Here is a 16,531-nt window from a genome sequence, read left to right on the forward strand (position 1 = left end):
TTCAACCAAATTTGAGCGAGGCGCAGGAGCTGGGGGAAGCGACCTGGTTTTACACAAGTCTTGCGAGATCCCAGGTGGCACCAAAGTCTGCAAAAGGTGCAGCTTCTAACGGCCGCATCACTGCGAGCCAGATTGGCCGTGTATTTGCCTGCGTGCCTTTACGTGGATCCAGCCACCTAACTGTAAGCTCCCGATTTTGAATATTTTGGCTCACTTGTTTTTACCCTTCGGGCGAGTGAGTCAGGTGGAGGTGGTGCTAGGCACAGAGCTTGTGTTTTGATTTTGACTGGAGTGGCCATGTCTCATGAAAAACACGGTTTGCTCCAGGCCACAGTGTTACAATTTGCATATAAAATTATGAAAAAGGAAGCTTTCTTTGAGCTTTCCTGTGTGAGAGTTTACAGGAGCATTTCTGTCTGTGTACATAATAGCAGAAGCTGGACTTCTCATAAATGTAGATGGGTTAAGTCTGTCACTGCCTGAATGGGAATCTTCTGTGGAAAAACCCAGAAAGAGGAAGGAAAGCCTAAGGAAATACCAACTTGAAGGGGAGAAGTTGGCCAAGACTTATGTTGTGCTGCTCTTTGGTTTGTACCTGGCCACCAGCAATGTAGTTGGGGAATGCCTCAGAGCCGTGCAGGAATGTAGCCTCAGGGCACCTTTGGGAGGCAGAGAAGATGTCTTTATGCCCCTTGCTCAAAGACGGGACAGGGGTACAAAGGCACCGAGTGATTTGCCAGAGATTACAAGAGTATATATTTGAGTCAGGGAACAGACCGAGGTCTCCTGACACGAGAAGTACAGCCAGAAGTATGGTCTACATAAAGACAGCTTCTCCAGAAAATGGAGAGATGCCTTGGTCAAAGAGGAAGATAAATGTTGAAGTGTACAAGAGCTGGCTAAATTATGAATGTGAGAAGAGGAGGAGGGGGAGAAAAGATTCCCACATGTTCTACTCAGATGTTAACAAAGAAAGCTGAGAAGTGTTTGCATAGACACTACATTATTCCATGTCCAAATGCCTCATAAAAATAATACCGGATGATCACAGAATGGCACACCAGGGAAAATAAATTCTTCAGCGGAATATTCCCTCTGGAAAAACACTGTGTAAAGTAATACACTAATGGCTTTCAATTTCATGTTTTATATATAGAGATATTAACTGCTCCCCAGACGTCTCTTCATATTACAGCCCAGCTACACGAGCAGTTTGGAGAAGGCCCCAGCACACGGTTGGGCTTGTCCACACACAGGACCAAGCAATGCTCTCCTGTTGTATGTGCAGCTCCTGTGGTATACGGTAGTTTTCTTCTGCCTCCTTCCCAGAGCAGTACTGCTCCTGTGGTTCCCTCCAGTGGGAGGTTTTTTTTCTTCTTCTTCCTAGTCCTCATGGTTTTTTCCATTCTTCCCCCACGCTCTGTAGTCTCACCACCACGCTGGGAACCCTGCATTCCTTCTCTGCTTGTAAAAAAAGGAGTCTTCACAAGAAGTGTTACAGTGGGGTGATTAAAGCACAACACTGTGAATCAAAATGCTAATAACAAATGCTAAAGAAAGTCAAGTATAAAAACAAGACTGTTAATTCCTTTTTGGGGGGTTTCCAGGCTTGTCTGGATTTATCTGGTGACTTCTCTCTCCACATTGCTCACACTGGGAACTGTTTGAGTCAGGAACTGTCTGTCCTGTGTAATGCCAACTACGGTTATGCCATTGTAGCAAATTGAAATGGTCTGGGTTCTTTTCCGAGCTTTCCTAATATATCTCAAATGTGTATATATATCATCCTGCCTCATCCTGACGGGTCCAAAAGTAGCTTACATGCTTTGTTCCCTGGATGTAGCCTATTGGAGTGTGGGACAGACAGGGAAGAAGTTGTGAGTGCAGGGACATTGATGTTGCACTACACAAGGACAGCAGCCCTTCTGTTGGGATGGTGAGGCATGTTCCGAGTCCTTTGAGGAAGGTTTGCAGTATTTGTTTGAACAGGACAATAAACACAGACCGTGGTATGAGAGAACATCATATTGTTGCTGGATTATTTATTATTAGCGACATATTATTTGTATATACATTTATGAGTAATTCTATTCTGAATTGAGTCTGCCTTCCTGCTTGCATCTCAGCTCTTGCTTCCCTTTCCCCCCTTCCCACCCTCAGCGACCACACCACTCCACCCATAGAGCCTTGAAGGAGAAGCGCAGGGTCCCAAGACTGGGGACACAACAATTATTCTCAAACTGGAGAACACCATTTCAAGTGGGACAAAGCCCCAGACCATAATTGCTCTGTTGCCTCCGGTGGGGCTCTCCTGCGTAGGTTATCCGAAATACCTTCCGTGACTCTGTGCTGGAATTATTTTCAGCACTGATTGCTGGGTAAGGACATCAGACCTGCACGGGCTATCTCCATTTTCTAGAACTCAAATGAACGGCAGAGGAAAATCACAAAGGTGTGCCTTCCACCCACCCTCTTCCATCATCTGTGCACCAGTCTTGCCTAGGAAAACGTCTTTCCCATGATCTGAGAAACCCTCTTTCTCAGAAGAAAGAACAAACCACCCAAAAAAGCATTTGTATGTGGCATTAGGAACCTCTTTCATAAACAGACAGAGCTCTTACGGCTTGTCTTTACTTAGAGTCCTTACTAGCAGCTTCTGATATACCTTTCTCAAAGGACAGTAAGAATAAAGTATCCACACATCAGTTTCTTGAGGAATAGTTTCTGAGCTTTAAATAGACACAATATCTTAATCCGTATTAATCTTCAAACAGAAAAAAAGTCATTTTTCCATGTAAGAGATGATATTGCACTCTTTGTAATCACTCAGTCTTTAGCTACTACTTTTTATTTAAAATATCATCTAGCTCAGCATCATCACGTTAGCAAGAGTGCGAAGATTGATACTGCTGTACTGGCAAAAGGATTTCACTTTTTACGCTTTTGCCAGTATAATTGGCTCCATTGAGGGAATTGGTTTAAGCTGTACAAGCAAAAACTGTTAAATGGTAACAACTGTGCTGCCACCAGGCAGCTTTACAAGGCATCCTACCACAGAATCCTTTCATGTGGAGGCAAGGCTTTAGGCACAGGTTTATCCCATCTAACTGAGAAGCTGAGGATGACTATATAGCTGGGTTAGAATATAGCTCAATGGTTTGCATCTGGGGCTCAGATTCCTTATGATGATCACTGATCACAGTAGTAGAACTGATATCAGTGTGGTCTTCAGAGCCAGGTTCAAGCATCTCTAGATGTTTTCGTGAGGGCCTTCCAGTGGCGCTGGATCTTTGCCAGCAGAGGCATAAATTGCTCTTCTGTTGACTGAGCCGCTGTGTCCCCCTTACCCACTATGCAGCACAGGCGTGTGGGAGGACCTTCTCTGCAGTTGAGAACAGGAGCTTGCTTTGACTCATGTCCTTTCCCTTTGGTGACAGGCCGCTGTGCCCGCTGTGGGGAGAATGTTGTTGGGGAAGGCACCGGCTGTACGGCCATGGACCAGGTCTTCCATGTGGAGTGCTTCACCTGCATGATGTGCAACAACAAGCTGAGGGGACAGCCTTTCTACGCAGTGGAGAAGAAAGCCTACTGTGAACCCTGTTATATCGTAAGTACCTATTCTTGTTTGCACCCTTATTTTAATGCACAGACATTGAAAGCATTGATTTCTTTCATTGCTGTACAGTTGCCTGACAGTCCCACGGCAGTACGTACTGTGGGCACCAGTTTTTCCATGGTCTTCAGAAGGACTGTGATCTTTTCAGTTTCCTGGGTGAATTCTGTTTTCTGGTCTAACTTATCTCTTAAATGAAGTGGCCAAAGCAGGCGAAAGAGGTGCTTTTTGTGATTATTGCAGCTCTGTAAGGAGCTTTCTGTGTTGAGAAACCTGATGCCAAAATGCTTACAAACTGCTGCCCACTAAGTCTAAGGAGGTGGGATGCAAGACAGCACTAAAACTTCTAAAATCAAGACCTTTGCATTGCTTGATGGAAGTCCTTCTATTGAACCTTGGTTACTGAACTTCTACTGGTCTTTGGATTGGATATCTTTAGAAGTTTACCTTACCCTAAAATTTCATTTCATGCCTCCGACAAGCTCTTAAAGCAAACAATTAACAGTTGCTCTGAGGAGCTGCACCTTTTAAGAGGCTCCCATAAGAACTAGGTGGAACCAGTTGCACAGTTGCAAATTGAAGAAACATCACATAACATGCCTGAGGCCTCACCTTGGTGTGACCTTAGCGTACAGTATATAGGGATAATCTTTGTCATTTAGAATAAGAAAAGCACCAAAACATTCTTAAAGCATTGATAGGGCTTTCTCTAAACCTCCAATTTAGAGTTATTCTTATAAACACTGGACCAGAGATCCTTCTGGAATCAGATTTGCACTTCTGAAAGTAAAAATTGATGCTTTTCTTGACTCTTCTGTCATTACAATAATAATTAAAGCAATAATATATATTTCTGAAAATGCCACCAATATCCCATTATTCCTTCTGTTTCTGCAGAGCCTTTGCAGGGGGATTATTGCTGAAATACTGAATATAAAAAGAGACGACTTTGTCTTATTTACAATGGCAGTGATATATGGGCCTTGTTAATTGGCTTTTAAAAACTAAATGATCTTTTGATGGAATATGTACCTTTTAAACCATTCCATTTTTGTTTGCACTAAAATGATTGCACCATAAAAAATTTAAGGTTAATTTCGTGGTAAGTTTGACCATGTGCAAAGCACAGCTGACTTTAGGAAGGTGCATCCATAATATGATTGGAGTAACTTTATGTAACTGGAATTATACATTTCGTTGACTTCAGGCTGGAATTGACTTCATCTGCTTGCAGATTGATACTTTCTTTTCCTCTTTTTTAAATCAAGCACACATTCTTCACCACTCATCTGCTTTAGTTTGGGAAAACATCTGCATTAGCCACTGCAGTAATGGTTTAAGATTATTTAATCCCATTACTTATACACTTCATTAGCCTGAGTGAATCGTTGGCAAGGGTTCAGTAAACTTCCTACATTGGGAGATAAAAGGATAAATAAGGAAAGGGAGAAGGATTCTGTTCCTCATTTTCTTTCAAATTTATCTTCTATCTATTTAAGGGATAAAGGAATGATAATTGCCTGGTTGCATCTGCATTTGTACGTTCTGTGATACGGCTTTGCAGCTCTAAGTACAGAGGAAAGAGTAAACGTTTAATAGCTTTCTTTTATGTAACCAGAAGGGGCCTCTAAATGTTTATCCATGCAGTCCGCAAAAACCTGGTTATGGACTTAACCCAAAACACGTCTGGATCCATCTGCTGCTGCACATGCAGGGGAAAGGATGGTGACGCTGATGGGGCTACGTATGTGTAGCTGGGCAGCTGGTACCGTGAGCGGGAAATGGAAAGCAAGGATCTGGCAATCTGATGCAGTAAAGAAAAAAAGGGAAGGGGGGGGAAGCACCACCAAAGCACACATTAAACTCTTAAATGTGGAAGAAACAAGTGCTGGGAGCCTAAGTCTTGATATCCTTCAGAAAGCTCAGGACTCTGCTGTGCCAAAAGCCAGATCTAAAAGGGATGTAGGCACCTGCCGTGCTATTGGCTTTAGGCCTGAGGAATTTGTGTGGTAGAGCATGTGTCTCATTGATTTTTCAATGAAACGAGGTCTGCGTTGGCTTCGGTAGGATGATGAGTGCCTAAGTACACTGAGGGCCTGAGCTAGGCTTGCAAGTTGTTCTTGCAAATGGATTGGGGGCCCTTAAGTTGCTGAGACACAATCTGAATGCTTTTGTCTTTAGATGTGTGATGTGGTTATACTGAAGTCAAGGAAAGTTAATGACCTGCTTAAAATCTAGCCTGTGTTTAAGGATTTTGCTGGATTGTGAACTCTGATTTTTTAGGGTTTTTTTTGAGCTTCCCCAAGTCCCATTATCAGAAAATAACTTGGACGGTTGGAGCCCTAGTTCTATAGGAAATCAATGGGACTGAAGAACCTGGGCCCAGATTCCTGTGGACCTGAATTCCCATGAAAGGTGGAGCCTGTGTGACTAGCCCAAGATTGCACAGTTAATCCATGGCTGTGGCCAGCTGAGAAAACAGGATTCTCAGCTGGTATAAATCTGAGTAATTCAATGAAGCTTGTTTACTGGTTTACCTAATTCACGCTGATTTCTAGCACGCATCCCCATTTCCCCAATCCAAAACTCTTGACTTATTATGCAAGCCATTAGGCCAAGCTGCTTCATTTATATAAAGAAAATGAACTATAATACTTGCCTGATCGTGATACATAAATTCATGAATTTTTTGATTTTTTTAATAGTTCCCTTGTGTGACTTGTGGCCGTACACACATAAAAACTATGTGCAAAAATAAAAATACATGTTTTTTTCAACAGTTGGAATTGGCTAATCTTCTCAGTTTATTATGTGACTTCTTAGTTGTGGTAGAGTGAAGCCATAATTAAGATGACTGCGAAGAGCTGTATTTAATTACTTGCTAGTCAATACCAAGCCTAAATAGCCTGCAGAAGGGTTGGTTTTTGTTTTTGTTTCTGGTTTTATTTATCAGTGACCCAGTTAAGATGAAATTCCCCAAAAGTATGAATTAACACGTAAGGAGATCAATCACCTGTTTAAAAAAAAAATATTTTTTCCTAATGGGAATTTGAGTGCCACAGTTAATTTCTTTCACACAAAAATCCCCCCCACCCAAAAGCCAGTCACTATCATTTCCTGTTACATCTTATGAATGCAGTGAGTTCTGTTGCCAATGTGTTTGCTGGTTTTGCTCTGCATCCAAGGATTCTTTCATTATTGATGTTATTTTTAAAAGAGTACCAGTCTTCTCCATTAAGGCACTTCTGCTGAACTAAAAGCAACTGTAAAAAATAAAGTGTTAATAGGAGACAGATGTCTCCGAGTCATTACAACAGTCAAGTAACATCTGAAATAATCACGATAGGGTTTCCAGTGTAACCAGCGTACTGCTGTACACATGATGAATGCTGTGTCTGCAGTATGTTATCAGTATACTTTTCCCCACCCTTACAGGGCAAATTACTGACAAAAAACATTTGGTTTGCTTCCTCTAAGTAGTTGAAGAGATTTTTAGCACTGGGCTCAGTGCAGAGAAAAGGTTAAGAGTAATATCAGTGGAACCGTTGTTATAAAAGATTGAAGAGCAAGATGTTAGAGCAGTGCCAGCTGTCTGCTTTCCAAATACCGTATTATCATAAGGACTGAACACAAGGTTAACCAGGCACACCGGTCTGGCAAGAGTGATGCTGCTGTTTTGTGAATGGGATGTTCTTTGATGTCCTGATGACTTTCTCTGGGACATGGAAATTTTCCTCCATTCGTTATCCCCTTTCCTGGCGGTCTGGTGGTTGGCAGTTGGAGATAAACTCTGAGGCTGAGAGGTGCTGAGCGCCTGCAGTTAGTGCAGAAAGCAGCAAGATCTTGCAGATGCTCCTGGGCTCTGAGGGTTTCTTCTGTCTTGTCCAAGTCAATGCAACCCACCACTGGGCCCTGAGGGAAGGACCGTGGTGCAATGGGGAAGGGGACAAGAAAGCAGAAATACCCAACCAAGCAAAGCAGAAATAGTCAGGGTCAGGTGAAAGAGAGTTCAGAGAAGTGGTGGGGTAGAAATAATGAGCGATTGAAGGAGAGGAAAGAAACTGTCTCATGTCTGTCTGTCTAAGCTAGAGTAGGGGAAGATGGTGGGTATGGCTCTGCAGTGTCCTGTGGAGACCCAGGGATCGAGGTTTCCTGTTTCTGCTGCACGCTGCGAGATACTGAGGACATGCCCTTAACCCCTACCCCGATGAATACTTAAAAGGATTTTGGAGGCTGAGGTTCAACTTTCTATAGTGCAAAAGCTATGTAAGTGCTCGAAGAGGGGAGAATTGTGCCTGGAAGTCATGCTCTGATCGCTGCCCTTCCCCAGCTTTAAACTCAGGATTGTAGTGCTCCACTTTTTTTTCCACGATTATTTGTTTTGTGAGGGGGGAAAAAAAAACCCATGTCTTCAAGGTTTCTCTCTCTTACTAGCTTTGAACTTTCTGGCCTATCAGAGGCTGTCGTTCAGCTGGAGAAGATAGTTCAGACAAGAACACTAGACAAATGCTGATGTTTTAAGAAATGGTACGATTAGAGCCACTGGTGCCACGGAGCATCCTGGGAAAGCTTGAATTTGCTAATCATTCTGAAATATTGGTGTTAACTCAATTTGTGCTCCTTGAAATCTCTGGTAAAACTGCTGCCGGCTTCAGTGCGACTGGTAGTGTAGACCTCACCCCGTGTGCGCACGCGAGTGTGGTTGGTTGAAAGCTGTGCAAGAGCAGCTACCTCCAGCACGTACAGCTTAAAATGTAAGGTTGATCCCTGCAGTAGAATTACATCTATTTTTAAAAATAATTCTGCAATTTGTAAGCAGAGATTACAGCACTAATTTAGCAACCATGTAACAATTTAAATTGGACCAGAAAAGAGAAACTATAATTTAAAGATTTTTTTTTATGATACAAGTTTTCCTCTTTTTAAAGTAAAAAGCCCTTTATTCTTGTTTTTGTCAAGCGACGTATTGAATTTGAGAGTAATTTATGGAAAGTGCTGCCAGCGTGGTATTGCGAGTGCTCCACAATTTGAATTTAAACTGCTCAATGGGATCATTAAGACTATTATGCCTGCTTTCCAAAGAGTTTGAATTCAAAATGACAACTGGAACAAAAATATAAAATAAACGAAAGAAGTCACGCACTCTTTACGTGGTGGAATTTTTCTGCCCTCAAAATATTTCATTGAGATCAATGCTCTTCTTCAGTCCTCTCCTAGAAAAAAGCTGGTGTTGCTAGTTTTAGTTCGGTGTTCCTGCGTGAGTCATCGGCAGCAGGGAGCTGAACCTGTGACCCGTGGATCTAAAAGCATTAAGTCTCGGCTGCTGTAGCGGAGAGATGCAGCTCAGCTGCACCAGGCGGCACTGGGCTCCTGCCCTGCATGTCTCTTACCACAACAGAAGATGTCCATGGGCACAGCAGACACAAAAGAGGTCCAGAGTTTTGGTTGGCTTCCAGGCATGTTTTGGTCCTATTGATTATTTGCTTTGATGACTTCGCTATTCTAGGCCCAAATGGTAACTTCTTTGGGGGAAAAAAAAAAAAAAAAAGTGGCAAGGGAAGATTGTCATTCCCAGTAAACTGATCACCATTTGTAAAACTGAAAAATTAATAAATCCCTGCGACAGCGCTTTCTGTTCATACCACCCAGCATCAGCTGATACGAAAAATTCAGATGGAAGTTGGGAGGAGTGGTGCCCATAAGCTCAGCACTGTTACTTTGAGTGGTAAATGGTCTTGTGCAATCAGGACATAAAATAGAGGAGGATGGGGTGCTATTGCATAAGCTGCACCTGGAACTTCCAGGGGTCCAAGTCTAGGAGGTAAAAAAAAAAAAAAAGTATGTGTGAAAGAATATGTCAATGAAGCAGCTCCCGTCAAAACTGGGATGGATATTGAACTTAGCTGACCCTCTTGAAGCCTGCATCTGTTTTTTCAGTGGCCTACCAGCTGTTATAGGGGATGGGTCATGCCTCTTATTTTGTCACTAGACAGGAGGAAAAGGTTCCTTTGCAGTGGGGGGGCAGGGTCAGTGACCTCCTTTCTAAGCTGGAATTATAAAGAAAGAGGGGAAAGCATACCATGAGGTGACGAGGTATGCTATATAGGAACTCCTCTGTGGAGAGTCAGAGGCTCATATCAAAGAGGACAGGGCCAATTCATCTCACTGTCCAACAAGGACAGGACAAGAAGTCTGCAAAACAAGTCTGTAAGAGGAAAAGTTCCTAATGCTCTTAGAAGATAAGAGAGCGTGAGCCCTGCTAAGAATTGCACTGGACTCACCTTGGCGGGGGATTGTCTGAGTGAGACCACATGCTTGTCTACTGAGATGGCTTAGAGGATGAAATTACTCTTTTTCTGAGTGCAGCAGGATGTGCTTGGCTAACTGATTCAAATCACTTGGTGGGATTAAAGGTGTAGTGCACCCTATTTTCATCCTACAGTTGCTGTTTGCCTTCATGGTGTTGACTGTTGCAAATGCATCTGACTGATGTTCATTGATAGTGAGAGGGTCGCTAGTGAGAGGCCGCACCTTGGTATAATTGACTTCATCAGAAAGCTGAGCAGAGTGTTGCTTTAGAAGACCAGCTGTGGATTGTGGAGGTAAAGCAACTTGACGCTACCATGATAGCAGTGTTATGAGGGGGATGTTTTTGGAAAAATCACCATAGTGCTGGACAGCATCTTAATAGTTACATCTCTGTTGGACGATTGGGCATGAAGTGCCAATTAACTAGTTCAGTGATGTCTTGGTAGCTCAAGGTTTTGCTAGGGATGGATGGATCATTTCCCACTCCTCTCCATGGTCCATCTTTAAGAATGTGTCCCTATTAGGTGAAGACTCCTCTTCCACAGCTGGGCTTGATTGAGACTTTTGTGATGGCTTGCTAGAATCCAAATCTTTCTTCCTGCATGTGTTGGCAGCCATAACAACTTGAGTTGTCTTCTTGTCTCTGCCTCACACTTTTATAATTTGAGGCATTTTTCATATTTGATTATATGAACTAAGCGTTGATTTTTAAATGTATCATCTAGAAAAAACCTATACCATGGAAAACTTCGTGGAGGGAGTTCTTAGTGTAACTGAAATAAGATGATATCGTGAAGGACCAGCTGCTGCCATTCAGGGAATTTCTCACCCCACAGAGTGAATTCCAATGACCAACTGTATATTCTTAGGAAGAAAATAGTCTCCCTTTCTGCGGGACAAGTGGGATTTTGTGGCTCCTGGCTATAGATCTCCTTATGGATCATACTATAGTAGAGGGGATGGTGAAGACCATTTAGCAATGATTTCCAGCTATGCGTTGAGATTTCCCTTTACAAGGTATCCCAACTCTTGTCTGCCTTTGAAAGCTATCAGAAACAGCTTATAAGGAAAGAATAAAGTCCTGTGCACCAGCATCTTTGTAGTAGTGTAAAAATCTTTCCCGTTTGCGGTCAAGTGTAGATGGGTATGATGGCAAGCCACGTCTGGTGTTTGTAACATTCATCTCTGCTTTTCTTTCAACTGTGCTGCACCACCTTCTCTGCAAACTGTTTGCTGCTTTCACCCTTTGCTACCTGAGTAGCACCTAGAGATACCACTGTAGTAGTCTCTCACTGTGGTGTGGCAGTGAATGACAGGCAATAGCCTCTGCCTCTAAAAACCTTCCTGGTACAGCAGCAAGTCGGGTGGAAAGGCAGTGGCATTGCCTCCATAATGCAGATAGAGAACTGACCCCGGGGAGATTAAATGCAGTTTGTTTAGGGCATGGATCTCCATTGCTGGAAGGACAGGTGGGGCAAATGTGTGTAAAGAGCAGTTAGGATCTAGTCAAGCCTTCTCTAGACAAGGGCAGACCCAGGGGTATTTTCTAGCCCTGCTTCCTTCAGTTCTGAGCTCTAGCGATCTGTGCAGGACCACAAACACAGGCTCCAGTGTACAGCTGAGGTCTTCCATGTCCCAGTGCTTTGCCTACTTCAGCCTGCAAAAGTCTTCAAGTGAAGGAGCTACCTTTCTTTTCTTCCCCTCCTCAAACCACTGCTGTTTAGGGACTGGGCATGAATATGAACGAGCAGCTGAAAGCTGAGTGAGGGCTCTTGGAAAACCCAGGAGGGTGGGAGGTATCATGACAGTGTTCCCTTCCATGGAGTCCTACTGCTTGCTTGTAACCCTGCGTAGTTATTTGTCAGTTCAAACTGCTGAAGACAATTATTTTGGAAAGGCTGTGATTTATTTGAAACGGGGCCTGTAATTTAGGTGTGTGTTTCCATCAGATCCATGTATGATTGAGTTTGCTCTGTCCTTCCTAATGCAGTGATGTCAAAGTGCTGCATGGTATCCAGAGATAAAAAAAATCAGAACTCACTGAAGTAAATACAGGGTTAATATCTTTAGCAAACCCTTTTTATTATTTTGCACTGCTGATCCTACTAGCAGAGCTGCTGGTAGAGCACAGGCCTTGCAGCCAGGCTGTGGTACCTGCCAGTAACAGAGCTGAATCTGTCCCGGGAGGGAGGTGTTTGGATTTAGCAGGTATGATTTCCCCTTAGCAGCCTTGCAGAGAACAGAAAGTCTTGTCTCGCCCGCTCTCTGATTCCGGATGCCCTCTTACTTCAGTCCAGACAGCGATTTGCAAGCCTGAGTGCCAGGGAAGCAAGCGGGCTTCTGCAGTGTGCCACTCCAGCCGTCTCCTTGGTGAAGCCACACTCCGAGGAATTTGCTCTGGCAAAAGCTCGGTCTGTGAGTCGATCCTCCCTCTAGCGTCCTGCCTCTGTTTCTTCACTCCAGGACATCAGTTTGCCTGCCTGCAATGTTCGTTTGCAGTAGAGGCAACTGTTTAACTTGCCATCGCGCACACACACAAACCCCAGTGGGCTCGGTGGATTTCTGGTTAGAAAAAACAAACTAACTTGTGCCAGTTTAGGGAAAGCTCAACAAGCATGAATGATGACAGGAGAAAAAGTTTATTGATCCTAAGAGTATGATGAGTGTTTGGTGCTCATGGAGGGTCAAAGCAAATTCCAAGTATGTTGCTTTTTCTCAGCTGCATTGATTATAAAGCTGTGGGCCAAGTACAATATTGACAGAAGAGGTAAATCATCCACTGGGGTATTTTGGGCAGAAGGAAGACCAGATTATAGCTTAACTCTGGTGCTGCAGTGTTTGCTGGGGACAAGAGATCATTGTGCACTGGTAGGTAGCAGCTTTCATGGGAGCAGAGAGCATGTTGGTTAATGTGGCCAGCAAGACCTGCGGTCCCTGTTTCTGTGCCCATCCCTGTGGGGACCGATAGTACAAGTTAAGGCAGTGATGGCACCATGCGCACCAGTGAGCATGGAGCTGCTGGGGCATCTGGATGGTTTGAAATGAGTGATGAGGTCTGCAGAGCATTGCCCCTGCTTTTTCCCTGGCTGCTGCTCCCTGACAAATGTTTGACGTGGAAGCACCATGTGGGCTTTTCACAGCAACCTGATGCTGTAACCTTCCGAGCAGAGACTTACTGCCCCCAGCTCTCTGAGGCAGCGTGGTAAGGGCAGGGAATCAGAAACTGGTGGCAGTCTTTATGCTACGTGCCCGTGTTTCCAAAGGCTTTCACTGTTGTCAAAAATTGAGCTTCAAGGTAGAAGAAAACCAAACTGAGAACCCTTGTAACATCTTTGGTTTCAGGTATAAAGCAGGGATTTGATAGGCTTCTTCAGGCACAGTAGGAATGTGTTTCTGCAGACACTGGGGATTGGAAGAGATCTCTGTATTGTTTTGATTTTTATTCTCTTGCTGAAGTTAATCTGCTAACATGTGATAGCTCATTGTATTTACATCCTTGCTATTTGACTCTAACATGAAGTGGCCTTTTGTTGTTTTCAGATTCTCATGTTACTTAATGCTGTTTACGTAGGTATTTTTTTCAAACTGCTCTGAAAATCTAAACAAATAATGGCTATGGTGCCCAAAACCTAAAAGTTGCTACTGACCAAACATGGTATATTACCTTGCTGTGAAGGGGAATATAGCAAGAGGGGGCAAAAAAAAAGCAGTGTTGAAATGTAAATTAACTTTTGGATGTTATCGGGGATTGAGATTTTAAGTATGAATATTCCATTAGCTCCTAACAATGTAGTTTTTTGTTTAAGGACATGTTTGAACCAATACACCATCTTGGCGTTCCACCAACAGAGGTATCTGTGTAAATGCAATCTGTGTTAAAGCCAGACAACACTTTTAAAAGTTATTTAATATTTCCTACAGCAAGCCATCTGTGACTGGTCATATTTTAGGAAGCAAACGAACATCATAGCAACGTTCTCCAGTCTATTTGAGTAACTTTTAGACTTTTTAAATTAAATGTGCTGCCAAATATTTATGTTCTGTTGTGAAAAGAAAAATATTTGTTTGACATCCCAGTCTCTCTGGCAATTTGCAGTCGGTTGCTCCTCTTAGGAGCTGTGCTTTTCTCCTGGGTAGTGTAGGGCAAAAGAATGGTATGGGCATCCCTGAAGCTGCCTTCTGCTGCATGGGCAGCCGTAGCACATGATGGGGCTTTGCAGGGAGTGTGAGAGGTTGAGCCCTAGGTCCTTGCATGGAGGATGCAGTGTGGGACTGGGTCAGGTTGGGGACCAGTTTGTTCCCGCTGCTGGTACTGATGGGTTGGAGGGTGGCGGAATGACCACCGCAGCACTCCTGCCATGCAAAAGGCCCAAAAGTTGCCCGAAAAGCCAAACCACTTTGCAAGATGTCTTCCAGTGCATCTGCCACAGACACTGCAGCCATCACCAAGGCAACCAAGTTGCCAGAATGTAGCGGCAGCAAGGCAGAAGGAAGAATTAGTGATGGCCTAAATCATGGCTGGTAAGTGCTACAGAGCCTAAACTGCCCTGATGGGGCTGAGCTTTGCTCTAAGTAATATATGCCCCGCTTTTAGTAATCATTTTCACGAAAGTCTTGTATTTTATCCTGTTCCACAGACTTATGGCTGGCTTAAACTTAATCACTCTAAGGCAGTGAAATGCATTTGTTCAAGGGCTCAGAAATTAGTGTGATCCTCTTATTACACGAAGGTACTAATAAACAACTAAAATATCTGAAACAGTCCTGAAATAGTTAATTCCATTTTGGAGAGGCTGAAATGTTCCGAGCTGTCCCTGGTGGCATAGCACCGATTTTTGCTTAGTACTCATTTGGAATGGTCCATATAACTTGCCTGCACTTGCCACCCTGGGACTATTGCTACCAGCAGAAGTCCAGGTGAATCACTAGCACATAACCCGTCTACATGTGTCTCTCACCTATAGTATCAATGCCATACATAGACTATACATTTTCTTACTTATATGCTGGAAAGAGAGCCTTGCAACATAGAGAAGGAAGAGAAGGCAGTCCTGATTTGCTCTATTACCTCTGACAGGTTTACTCTCACCGTGACGTGGCAATAAGATTAAAGTTTTATAGCAATATCACCTCCATCCAGACAAAAAAAAAACCAACCCAAAACCATAAAACCTCTTCTCTGTGCTACTTAGATTTCAAACTCTTTTATAGAGCTTCTGCATCTGTTAATAAAATCCTTAATTCATTTTGAACATTTTATTGTCACTTCGGATAAAAGTTTAATCAGATAGAATTATTGCCCTTCTAATATTCCCTTAACCTTTGCATTTTAGACTTAGACCGTATCAGTTAAATTTTAAAATCACTTTTTTATAGACTTGAATGCCCCCATCTCTGTTTTAGAGGGTACTTTTGCACAGAGATGCCGTAGTCTGTCTTGAGGTCATGTGAAAACTTAAAAGGCTCTAATGTGAGCACTGTTCACTTCCCGCTGAAGTGTCTTGCATGCCCTATTAATTACTTTAATGGTGACATGCTGGTTTAAGGGAGTTCTTTATTAATACCACTAAATCTTTTTTTATTGTTGTTTAAACACTTTTTCTTTCCTTTATGTAGATGTATTTAATCCTTTCTGTCTTTAAAATAAATGAGGGCATAACTCCACATGAGGCGTTTGACACTTCCATTTTGCACTCTCGGGAGGGGGAAGGGGAGTGTTTTGCTCCCTTGTCTGTAACATCTGCGTGCCAGCAGAGAGATGCACATCTGTACTTGGGTCTAATCATGGGTTAGATTATTGTGGTGGAAGCAATTTTTAAAATCTGATACCTGTCTTTCCAGAAATAATATGCAGGGAACTTGCTTTTAATCTTCTAGGATGTTGAGATTTTAGAGGTCAGTTTGGCTTTCTTGTTGAAAAGTGCGGCACTCCACTCTCAGTTCAAGAGAAGACTTGCTTATGTTTGAGCCCCTTCCTAGCAAGGAGGACACAATGATTTGCTCTTGGTCTGAACTCTTTTTAGTAGTAGTATTGTAGTATTTCATTTTAACTTTAAAGTTGTATAGCATCCGCTATACCAGTTTATTTATGGAGTAGCCCTTTCACTGAACTAGCTAGCTGGTAAAGCACTGGCATCTGTGCCTGCAGGTGGATTTTAGTCTATTAGTCCTGTATTTTTTTTAAGGTAATATCTCTTACGAAATATGTATTTTTGATCTATATTAGGTATGAGAAAAATGATCTTTGGGACCTGGAGAAACTTTCAAAAGCACATACATGACTGAGAAACTCGCAGCTTTGTCTGCTAACCCACTCTTGACAATGAGACTGAAACTGTTATTACTAAGTAAAGAATACTTTAGTCACTTTTGAAAGTGTTGCCTCTCCAGTAGCCATTGATGGTGGTTTCAGCATGGGACTCTCTCACATTTGGGATCTGTAAGTAACCTTCACTGGTCTTAAAGAAAATCACAATGGATTATTGAAAAACTAACTTTGAAGAGGTTTCGCCAACAGCAACTAGTCTCTTCTTTGGGAAAAGTATTCCTTCCTCTTGTGGACTTTCCCTCAGATTTTCCAAATCACGCTGCAGTTATCAGTAGTACACT

General features: G+C 42.9%; 1 protein-coding gene across 8 annotated transcripts in view; it reads left to right on the top strand.

Annotated features, from left to right (window-relative positions):
* LPP (LIM domain containing preferred translocation partner in lipoma) overlaps window positions 1–16,531 on the top strand; it is a 353,374-nt gene that overhangs the window by 289,547 nt on the left and 47,296 nt on the right. For all 8 annotated transcript variants that reach the window (XM_063337693.1, XM_063337700.1, XM_063337698.1 and 5 more), the window contains one exon: window positions 3,438–3,607. In XM_063337693.1, coding sequence (XP_063193763.1) covers window positions 3,438–3,607 — 170 coding nt within the window. The remainder of the gene's footprint in view (window positions 1–3,437; window positions 3,608–16,531) is intronic.

Source organism: Chroicocephalus ridibundus, chromosome 6 (genome assembly GCF_963924245.1).
Source record: "Chroicocephalus ridibundus chromosome 6, bChrRid1.1, whole genome shotgun sequence".
In the NCBI taxonomy this organism is placed as follows: domain Eukaryota; kingdom Metazoa; phylum Chordata; class Aves; order Charadriiformes; family Laridae; genus Chroicocephalus; species Chroicocephalus ridibundus.